The 11448-nt window shown below is 43.9% G+C and overlaps 1 protein-coding gene across 1 annotated transcript; it reads left to right on the plus strand.

Moving 5' to 3' along the window:
• Positions 1–565: 565 nt before the first annotated feature.
• Positions 566–10951, plus strand: cdk13 (cyclin-dependent kinase 13). Its single transcript, XM_039790318.1, has 14 exons — positions 566–2680; positions 3135–3701; positions 3811–3969; positions 4066–4205; positions 4434–4604; positions 4719–4908; positions 5000–5056; positions 5494–5595; positions 5717–5794; positions 6425–6541; positions 6632–6763; positions 6846–7042; positions 7727–8227; positions 9423–10951. Exons 1-14 carry the CDS (start codon positions 1533–1535, stop codon positions 10121–10123), a joined length of 4260 nt encoding a protein of 1419 aa, XP_039646252.1. The 5' UTR covers positions 566–1532; the 3' UTR covers positions 10124–10951.
• The last annotated feature ends 497 nt before the right edge of the window (positions 10952–11448 follow it).

The raw sequence follows: 11448 nt of genomic DNA on the forward strand, positions 1-11448 counted from the left end.
ATTCTTTTACTGTACAGTATCATTTTCTATTTCATTGTTTATATATATATATATATATATATATATATATATATATATATATATATATATATATATATATATATATATTTTAACACAAATACTTAAATAGTATTTAATAAAGCTGTACATACCAGAAGTGCATATACAAAGAAAAAAAAGAAATATATACACAAAATGAATAGTCTTAATTGCCTTTTTATTTTTAATACATCTTATAATGTTGCCATATTGATGCAGTTCTTGATTAAAATGTCCAAAGTTTGATTTGGAGTCCGTCCATTTCTTCTTGTGAATGTAGAATTTTCACAATAATAAAATTAACTGTACACAAAAATGGCATATTTTTCAAAGAATGTCTTTATCCTGAAATTGAATTATTTGCCCAGTTTCCTTCTTATCAAATGTTGAACATCACTCCGAAATATTCTGGTATACATCTATACGTGGATAAAACAAATGACAAAGAAAATGTAGGGGTATCCCTTGGCGTGACGTAACTGCTGATCTTGATTACGCCAACGGGTATCATTGGTTGACACCGACGCACAAGGCCTGTAGTTTGAAAGCTGTCTGGGCCCTGGCGAGTTGTACCATTTTAGCCACATTGCGAACAAAGTTACAATATTTTGAAATAAATTCAAGGAATTGTGGAGCCATTTTAGCCGGAAATACGTTTGCTACCTTTGGACCATGCGGTGGTAAGAGGGAGTAACAACCCGGAGGGATACGTGAAAGCGGACGTGTTTTTGAACAGCATTGTTATATTGCATTTTGACTGAGTTTCATTGAAGTCCACGCAAAGGAGAAAAGAAAGCTAGCTGGCTAATGTGATAGCGGCTAGCTGGCTAGCTGGCGGCGGCTATCCAACCCAACGTGCGATTCACTTCCTTGTTGCATACTGGAGTGTGATGGAAGGCGAGAAGAAGTTTGTGAGAAGAAGACGGACTTTTTTTACTTTCACTTTAACACATTCTTGTTAATGGATTTACATGATTGCACGAACGGCAATCTTACAGAAGAACTGGATTTCAAATGTAGAGGGGCTTTGGGCCTGTGCTTTGACCATGAATGCGACTGTAGCTGGAAACAGTTAGCTAGCTAGCTATTAGAGGCTAACGTTAGCTGGCTAAACTGTCTACCATTAGCTAGCTAGCTAGATACCACATCTGGGAGATTTCCGTCCTGGAGTACAATGGTTGAGTACCGACTGATTCTATAACTAAACACCATATTGTGGATTTTATGCGACGGGATCTACAGGTACAAAGTCTCATTAAAAATAACTACTGTCGGGGATAACTTGGGTGAACCTGAAACGAGCTAGCTTTGTAATGCTAATGTTAAGCTTGTGATTTTAGCTATTAGCTGGCTGTCTTAATTGTGGATTTGCTGTTGCTAACTAGCCTGTCACACAGCTAGCCCAATGTTTTGTTCCACGACACAACAAGGAACATAAGTAAAGTATATAAGGATTATTCTCAACGTAGGTATAGGGTTTATCCAGTAGATAGATGCCTAATTCAGAGGTGCTTCGCGAGGGTCGGGGACGGAGCCCCTCTGCTCAGAGAAATGCTAACCGACAGGACAGGCGTAGTAAACCAGGGAGCGGTGCCGCTACTCCGCGAGACAGACACCGTGAGAAGAGGCGCTCTTCGGCTTCTAGGAGAAAGAAACGCAGACAGGCCAAGGGAAGAGACTTGTGGCATACCGGTACAACAGGAGACCCTGACAATGACCGAAAAGGCACTTTTGATAAAGACTCAGAACTTCGGACATTGGTGGAGTATGATGACGTGAGCTCCCAGTCAGAGCGATTTTCTGGGAGCCCCTCTCCTAAACTTGACCCCCATGGTGACAGGCTGTCGGTGGACCGACTAAGCGATGTTGACTTGGGTAACTATAATGGACCAGCATCCCCAGACAGAAGTCACCCGAGAGACCGGGAGGCAGTGTGCATCAGCAAGGATGAACAAACAAGGGGGCCATCTGAGAGAAGCAAGCAAGAGAAGGAGCCAGGCAGGAAAAAGGACCGCCAGAGCCGTGAGAGAGACTCCTCCAAAGCAAGGAGTGGAGGCAGCCTTAGTGGCTCTAAAAATCACAGAGACACTACACGGAGCAATGACCGAAACGGTAAAAGGACATCTACATCTCAGTCCTTACAATCTGCGGATAAGAGGGATTCAAAAAGGCAAAGTAAAACAAGATCTGATAAAGAGCCGCCATCTGCCTACAGAGATGCTCCACAATCTTACAGAGATGACCGTGAAGACCTCAGGACATACAGGAGAAGTCCTGGTTTCAAAGCAGAAAGTCCCTATGGGACATCATATTCATATAACTACCAGTCTCCTGGTGGTTATAACCAGTTAGTATCTAGAAGAAGTCCAACTTATGGGAGCAAAAGACTCTCCCCCAGTTCCACATATTACAGCCGGGATGTAGATGGGTATGGGGCATACGGTATGCCAAAGTCACCCAGTTCATACTCCAGCAACAAAAGGAAGCGATCCCCAGTGAGCCCAGCAACCTGGCGCAGGTCCCCAAGTTATGGCCGACACAGTCCGTATGAACAAGGAGAGGTCAGTTCAAGTCCTTACGGAAACCGCAAGAGATCACGAAGTCCATACAGAAAGTCCCTGAGCCCAAGTCCAGAAGTCAGGTGAGCTTTTATAAAGCAGCTAATAGTATCATGTATTTCATTTGTTGGCTGTAGTGTAATTTTGTGGTGTGTTTTTATGATCTGTTTTCTTCAGACTTGATTGATTAGGCTTATGTGGAATTTTGTTTGTTTGACTCGTTGGACATTGGCTCTCCATAACAGGGGTTGTAGATTTTTACAGTTTGAAATAATAGTGCAACCCAAGCAAGGACAAAGTTGTAACTTTTATTATTGTGGCCTTATGTTTTCTGTCAATATTTGCTGGATTACCTATGCCTTTCCAAAAACCTTGCAAGTCCTGCATGTAACAGTAGTGTTATAACTAATTTTATATGTTATGTCTCCAAATTTAGATATCCACTACGTTTCTATCTCATGCAAGTAAAATAACGGTCCCATGAAGTTTGTAATGTTGAGAAAAAAATCTAAAAAGTTGTCCTTGTTTGTTTTTCAGGCGATCTGCTCGGTCACGCAGCAGAAGTCCATATTCATCCACAAGGCATTCACGTTCTCGCAGCCGTCACCGCCACTCTCGCTCCCGCAGTCGCCCCTCTAGCCTCTCACCAAGCACACTCACCTTCAAAACCAGTCTTGCTGCTGAGCTCAGTAAGCAGAAAAAGGCTAAAGCTGCAGAAGCAGCTGCCAAGGCCAAGAACTCCAGCAACCCATCTACTCCAACCAAGGGTTCCTTATCCACTCATCAACCCAGCCCGAAGTCCAATCAGACATCCCGAAAGGGCCGCCCTCCCTCTCCACCACAACCAGAGAAAGGTCCCAGAACTCCCACATCGAGCCAGCCCCAGTCCCCCTCTGACAGGTCTTCCAAGAGGCCCACTGAGCAACAGACCAGCAAGGACAGAGATGGAAAAAGGAAAGATGACTCTTTACACCGGGACAAAAGGAAAGCACCAGCTTGTGGACCGAGCAAAGACAAGGAACGAGCCACTGGTCCACTCATTTCTACTCTGCCATCCCTACCGTTGCCCCAAACAGTTCTTGAGCACATGAACAAAGGAGAAAGGTATGGGTGCGTTGTTGTGCCAGTTGACCTAGAATTCTCATCCACCTTTTTATTCTTGATTGTTAAGACTTAATCACTTTCGGTTTCTCCTGCATTTTTCTGCTATCAGCTTGAAGGACAGCTTGCTCTCAGGGAAGAAAAAGTCAGAGAGAAAGGCCCGTCAGCTTCTTACCGACTTGCCTCTTCCCCCGGAACTTTCCGGTGGCACGTCTTCCCCGCACAGCCCACCCGACGACAAAAAGTCCCAGACAGTTCGCCGAAGACCTAAGTATGTTACCTGGCATTTAGTGCTATATCAGCTCTTGCTATTGTTTGCTGCATATTCACTTTGCTTCCACTGAAATATTTTCTTTTAAATTTCCAGAATTTGTGGCCCAAGATACGGCGAGATTAAGGAAACGGAGATAGATTGGGGCAAACGCTGTGTGGACAAGTTTGAAATCATTGGAATCACAGGAGAAGGCACCTACGGTCAGGTGTACAAAGCTAAAGACAAAGACACCGGTGAGTGTTTTGAAGATATAGGTTCATTTGTAACCCTTCATCAACATTGTGAACATAGATCCACTCTCAATGTTCTGTTGAGGTGAAGTAAAGGTTGATGACGATGATGATAATCTTTTATTTCGAATGTTCTGTGTGAAATGCAAGTGGTCGTAGATAGGAATCTGTTTAGGGTGAGACCAGCTTGTGATGTCGTCTTGACACACTGTTCTTCTTGCTGCGTCATAGCTGAAATGGTGGCTTTGAAGAAAGTTCGGCTGGACAATGAAAAGGAGGGTTTCCCGATCACAGCCATCCGAGAGATTAAGATTTTGCGACAACTCAACCACAAGAGCATCATAAACATGAAGGAGATCGTCACAGACAAGGAAGATGCTCTAGACTTCAAGAATGATAAAGGTACGTTATGTTTTCACTCTGCAGTGGCTCTATGATCCTGCCACACAACAGTGATCTGTTTTAATACATGGTCGTTTTTTATGACTACATTTTTTTTTCCTTCTCTCATCTCAGGTGCTTTCTATCTCGTATTTGAATACATGGACCACGACCTGATGGGTTTGCTCGAGTCTGGCCTGGTCCATTTCAACGAGAGCCACATCAAGTCTTTCATGCGACAGTTGCTGGAGGGCCTTGATTACTGCCACAAGAAGAACTTTCTGCACAGAGACATCAAGTGCTCCAATATTCTGCTCAATAACAAGTGAGTTCTCCTCTACATCTTATGTTTCATTACGTGGTCACACATGTTTTCCCGACTACATTTTAATTAAGATTTTCCCCCTCCTATTCAGAGGTCAAATAAAGCTTGCAGACTTTGGTCTTGCGCGGCTGTATAACTCTGAAGAGAGGTGAGTCTCTTTTATGTTTTTGGTAAATATACACCACGCCTGTTTAACTGTCTCGCCCTCACAATTATTTTACTTATATCTTTTTTTTAAATTTTGATTTCCTTTTTGAGGTGGTTAGATTTAATCAATAGGAACGTAGGATAGGCATATATAAGTTTTTGACTCCGCCTAATCCTATCAGTCAGTATTTACTGTTTGAGTTTACACTGTGCTATGTATATAATTATTGTTTTTATGGAGGCTGAATAAACTACTACTAGTATTTTTGTGTGTGTGTGTGTGTGTGTGTGTGTGTGTGTGTGTGTGTGTGTGTGTGTGTGTGTGTGTGTGTGTGTGTGTGTGTGTGTGTGTGTGTGTGTGTGTGTGTGTGTGTGTGTGTGTGTGTGTGTGTGTGTGTGTGTGTGAGATAATTCTAACATCTCTTTTCTTATTTTCAGTCGTCCATACACCAATAAAGTGATTACACTATGGTACCGTCCTCCAGAGTTACTTCTGGGAGAGGAGAGGTACACACCGGCTATAGATGTGTGGAGCTGCGGGTAAGAGCAGGACGGATATTGACTCAAGTCTAATTACTGTATGTCACTTGACTCTCTGCCCTGTCGGTATTGTTTTCTGTTACTTATAATGATGAATTGTATTTTGTTTTGTCTCTCCCAGATGCATTCTTGGAGAACTGTTCACAAAGAAACCAATCTTTCAAGCTAATCAGGAGCTTGCCCAGTTAGAGCTTATCAGGTAGGTTTAGGCTATATCCCGTTAAATGTTAATGTCTGACATTTAGATTTAGTTGTGAGCTGTAAAGTTGGTTCCCACATAGTGCTGCACCCACTTGAGCCTGACACAAACTGGGAGTGGGTTTCAGCTATCTAAAACAGGAAGAGAAAGCTGTACTCATTTTTTCCACTGATCGTCTCAATCGACCATAAAGCTACGCAACCACATGATGTTTTGATTAACGTGCCTCACTGGTTTTGTTATGACTGCCCTTGTTGGAGGAAAGGTGAAGGTAGTGATTAATCTAGTGGAGGCAGTCCGCCTCTACTGGGGGAAACCCTGAAAGTTTGCAAAGATTTTTTTTTTTTTGCTGTGAGCTCTGCACGGCATAACATGGAAGAAACATTTTTTCACTTGTTCTGTCATTTACTTTAATCACTTTGTTTATCACTTTGCAAGGTAACGCATTGGTGGTAGTGAGGGAGAAGTGAAAATTAGCTCCAGTGAAGGCGAATGTGATTTAAAGCAACAAGTCAGGCCAGTTCTCTGGGTGTTGTCATGAAGTCATTTGGAGATACGTAGGAAGTCACCTATGATGTCCACACGTTGCTGAGTTCTGCTTGAACAAATTCATTTGTTTTGTTTTTTTAGCCGAATATGTGGCAGCCCCTGCCCTGCTGTCTGGCCAGATGTAATAAAACTTCCCTTCTTCAACACCATGAAGCCAAAGAAACAGTACAGGAGACGGCTACGAGAGGAGTATGCTTTGTAAGTTCAAGTATAATGGTGTCAAATTGAATATGTGAAGATTGGGGACAGTGCATTGTACTGAAATCTCGCACTTCCGTTGTTGTCCAGCATCCCTCCGTCTGCCCTGGACTTGTTTGACCACATGTTAAACTTGGACCCCAGCAAACGCTGCACAGCTGAACAAGCGCTGGGCAGCGAGTTCCTCAAGGACGTGGACCCAGACAAGATGCCCCCGCCAGAGTATGTTTTGCATCATGTCGCATCAACAATGTTTGGACTGTTTTGCCGGCATTTAAAATGTCAATTGTTTCCATCTCCCCAGTCTTCCACTGTGGCAGGACTGTCACGAGCTGTGGAGTAAGAAACGCCGGCGACAGAAGCAGATGCCGGAGGAAGTGGCAGCCCCGAAGGCGCCCCGTAAAGAGCTGGGCCTTGACGACAGCCGCAGTAACACTCCCCAGGGCTTCCCTGCTCCTGGAGGCATTAAAGCTCAGAATGTGGCTGCTTCCGCGCTGCTGGGTGAGTTTCACTACGGTTTGTATTTGTGTCTTATTGTTGGCTTGTCAGTCACTGGTACATTTTGAATTTCACTTGCTGGTATTAGTATGATGCATCGTGCAATGCATCCAAAACAAGTACGACACTTATAATATAGCACTTCTTAATACCTAATAGGTCAGTCATAAAGGTCATACAAGCTTGACAATAATAATTAGTCCATAATACTCATTAATTCCTTTACTCGCTTAGTTAATCTGTATTTCCCATATCTTCTTGAAGGACATGCGTCTTTGGGGAATATGTGCACAGACAACACACTGAACCAAGCTTATTTAGTCAGTAACTACTTTCTACAATACTGAACTGTGTAGTATTCTCCAGACCTATGACTCTGTTGGTCCTTGTTCTAGTGATGACCCAGCTTGGTCAGCTGGACCAGTAGTCTGACTGGTCTAACTTGTTTTCATGTATACATTCACGTCACATGGGAGAGTTATTGTGCGATTTTTGTGTCATTTTAATTGGCATTAAAAGCTCTTTGAAGCTATTACGACTCATTGTGATAAGCGGTACGGCTTTCAGTCGAATGCTCCAGAACAAAAAGTTAGTAAAATAAACCTTGACTTTAGAATATTTCATCCCGGCTGTGGTTGCCCAAGGTTAGGAATGCATCTCCTGAATGTATCTTCTGTCTCCTTACAGACCCAAAGGGTCCAAACTCCCAGTTAACCCAGGAGCAGCTAGCAGTCCTCCTGAACTTCCTCGGCCAGCCCAAGAGTTCGGTCAGCACAGCCCAGTTGGTCCAGTCCATGGGCACGAAGGTCAATCAGGAAACCTTACAGCAGCTCTCCAAAGCCCTGGCTCCCACTGACCCAGCTGAGCCTCCTCCTCAGCCCACGCCTGCCAAGCCTCCCCAGCCTGCTGCTCCTGCAGGAGTGCCCCGTACGCCCCCGATGCCCAAGCCTCCTTCACCCCCCATGTCTGCAGCGTCAGGTATTCCAGAAGGGGAGGCCGCAGCTGCCACGCAGACAGCCATGACGATGCTGCTGGCCCAGCTCCTCCAGGCTCAGCAGGCCCAGAGGCAGGAGCCGAGTGATGGCGGGGAAGGGCCGGAGAGCACCAACCCTGCAGGAGGAGCACCAGGGGGGCAGCCTCTACCTCCCGAGGTCAAACAGCCTCCAGCACCCAGCCCAGTCTCTCCAGGTAACCCTTCTTCTGGTTAATCTTTTCAGTGAAACAGCTGGACATGGAGTGGAATATCTATTTCTACTTGCGGCCCTGCAAGTCATTTTTGTTTTTAACTACGTGTCGATAACAGAATTGTTAACGACCATAAAGAACACTGGTTTACCAGATGGAATAATGTACAAAGAATACAGATTAGGCCAAGAGTGCATCCTTGGGGAAAGTGCTCAACAGGTGGAGTACCAGTGAGGTACATTAGGATCAAAGTCCTGTGCAAAATAAGAAATTAACACTTTTCCCCAAACCATATATTAAGACTTAGATAAGAAGTAAGGAAATTCACATTACAGCAGCACAAGATAAAGTCTTAATAAATAAATAAAACGATAAGGAATACATAGTACTTTTATTTAGGGGTGGGCAATATATCGATATTATATCTATCGTGATATGAGACTAGATATCGTCATAGATTTTGGATATTGTAGTATCGTGATATGACATAAGTGTTGTCTTTTCCTGGTTTTAAAGGCTGCATTACAGTAAAGTGATGTACTTTTTTTTTTTTTTTAAACTTACCAGACTGTTCTAGCTGTTCTATTATTTGCCTTTTCCCCACTTGGACATTATGTCCACATTACTGATGATTATTTATCTAAAATCCAAGTGTGAAGATATTTTGTTAAAGCAGCAATTGTCAACCCTACAATATATATAATAATAATATATTATAATATAATAATCGCCGCGATAGGTCTCTCTCTCTCTCTCTCTCTCTCTCTCTCTCTCTCGTGTGATATCTGATTGTTTCCCAATCGCCCAGCCCTACTTATAGTAATATAGTAGTATATAATGTTGTAATGCAGGGGTCATCAACACGGTGCCCGCGGGCACCAGGTAGCCCCCAAGGACCACATGAGTAGCCCTCAGGCCTGTTTTAAAAATGAAAATTGAATATTGATATTATCTGTTTCCTACTTTTGTTAAGTCATTATTGATAATTATTGTGAGAAATCATCAACATGATCAGTGTCTTCACATAGATGAGTATCATTATTCATTAATAATCATATATAACTAAAGGCAAACTGAGCAAATTTGTTATTTCAGAAGAGTGTATCAAACTGGTAGCCCTTCGTATGACTCAATACCCATGAAGTAGCTCTCAGTTTAGAAAAGGTTGGTGACCCCTGTTGTAATGTCTGTCTTTCAGTGTCTGAAGTCGGTGGCGTGTCCATCCTGCCCCCAGACCAGAGGCCGCCTGAGCCTCCAGAGCCACCCCCACATGCCGACCTGGACTACCGGCAACCTCCACTTGAACCCAAGACTGGCCACGCTCCACCTATTGCGTCTGCAGGTGGTGGTGATGGAGGGAGACCCCCAGAGCCAGACTACCCACCTCTCCCTACCGCAGAGGGGCCTGGATACGGCAGTGACTACATCCACCCACCTCCTCCACCCTTCACTCCTGCAGGGTTTGGGGACGGTTACATGGGTCACATGTTAGGCGGAGGCCTGCCACCTCACGCTCTGAGAGAAGTGTTTGGCGGACCTGGCCAGGCTGCCAGCTCGTCGTCTGCTGCGGGCGCTTTGGCCCCGGCCCACTCAGACCCCTATCCTCCAGGCGCTGGAGCCACTGGACCCAGCAGCATGGTGTTCACTGGGGACAAGGACCACCGTTTTAACTACAATCACAGCCCCTTACCCGTGGAGGGCCAGCCCAACCCCAGTGCTATCCACCTGTACAACCACGCTATGGCTAGAAAGGACGGTGGACCTCCTCCCCCACCCATCCCAGCGCCAGGACAACCCTGGGGTTCCCCTTCCCAAGTCGGGGCGCCACCACTACCCCTCGGCTTTGTCCCACATGTGAACTCAACAGCAACACTCAGAGGACGAGGCCTGCCTTTCTGAACGACTGGAAATAGGAAATGGCGGTTTGTGACAATGGACAAAATGCTAGAGGACTCAGTTTTGAGCCTGAAGCCTCTCAGGCCAGATCAGAGAGATCTGGAGATGCACACTCAGTTTGTAATAACTTAAATCTGTGGAAGGCACTGTATTCCTCCTCAGTCTGGAATGTGGAGTACGTTGCAGAAGGACAGCCCCGATAACACTTGGAGGAGCTTTTCTTGCTCATACCATTTTCCTATTTTTTTGTAATCTATTCTGCTGTCTTTTAAATTAAACTTTTACCTTTTATTGAGTGTACATTTATCAGGCTGGGTAAATTTTAAATCTCTACCTTAGCCTTTCTGTAATTGCTCCAGGGCAGTCTAGTATTAATGTTTTGCACTACTGACTGAAGTAGGCGGAAACTATTTTTAGTGATGAAAGGAAATGGATGGTGTGCTTTATCTGCACAATTAGGAATATGACCAGTAATGTAGTGTCCTCTTTTTATTATGGCCATGATTATGTAAATGGTTCAGTTGATTGGGTTGATGGTGTAGGTATCAGCACAGGGAGCTATTTGAGGAAAAAGGACTGTTTAGTTCCAGACAGACTGGTAGCACTTGGATGACAAATCAGATCCGATTTCATGGAGAAAAGGCAGTTTTGACTTTAAATTCCACATGCCTTTTTGCCAATAGGTGTTCATAATCACGAGCAAAACAACAACACACATAACCCAAGTTCGAAACGTCTTTTTTTTTTTTTTTTTTTTTTTTTTGTACTAAAATGATTTTGTCCCCCTCCCTGCTCCTTTGGCAAATGTTTATTAAAGAAATGCCAAGAATGTATTGTCTGTTTTAATTACTACAAAGGATTGTTATTGAAATTCTCAGTAACATATTATAAATGACCACTGGTAGATGTGGGGACTTCATAGTTCACACCACTGGATGGCAGTGTCCTGTTAAATAACACTACTCACACACTGCACCTGCAGTGTGCACTCATTGCAACAAATGAACATGGTTTCTGTGTAGCAGATAGACATCCAATGCTGCGATTATAGGCCATTGTACTTACTTGTAAGTCTCACTCAAAACCAATAGACCTTAGCTGGCAGCCATGATTTCACTGCAGCCAAATCTTAACATGTCATACACCATTTATAAAATGACAAGCTCCTTCAGTAAGTTACTAAATGCATATACACATTTAGGCTGTATGTGTTGCATTAACCTTTTCATAAAGAAACTGCCAGGTTAGCACTGCTGAGACTTTTATCAAGGGAGACATGGCTGAGGAGATAGCAGCACGCATCACGTTTCAGACAGCTAATGCACAAC

Source organism: Perca fluviatilis, chromosome 22, assembly GCF_010015445.1.
Source record: "Perca fluviatilis chromosome 22, GENO_Pfluv_1.0, whole genome shotgun sequence".
NCBI classification, from domain to species: domain Eukaryota; kingdom Metazoa; phylum Chordata; class Actinopteri; order Perciformes; family Percidae; genus Perca; species Perca fluviatilis.

Excerpts from the sequence above, each read along its gene's own strand:
- cdk13 (XM_039790318.1), top strand. The coding sequence starts at position 1,533 with ATGCCTAATTCAGAGGTGCTTCGCGAGGGTCGGGGACGGAGCCCCTCT. Across the intron at positions 3,970-4,065 it reads ACAGTTCGCCGAAGACCTAA|AATTTGTGGCCCAAGATACG; the intron begins GTATGTTACCTG and ends TTAAATTTCCAG. Across the intron at positions 6,764-6,845 it reads GACAAGATGCCCCCGCCAGA|TCTTCCACTGTGGCAGGACT; the intron begins GTATGTTTTGCA and ends CCATCTCCCCAG.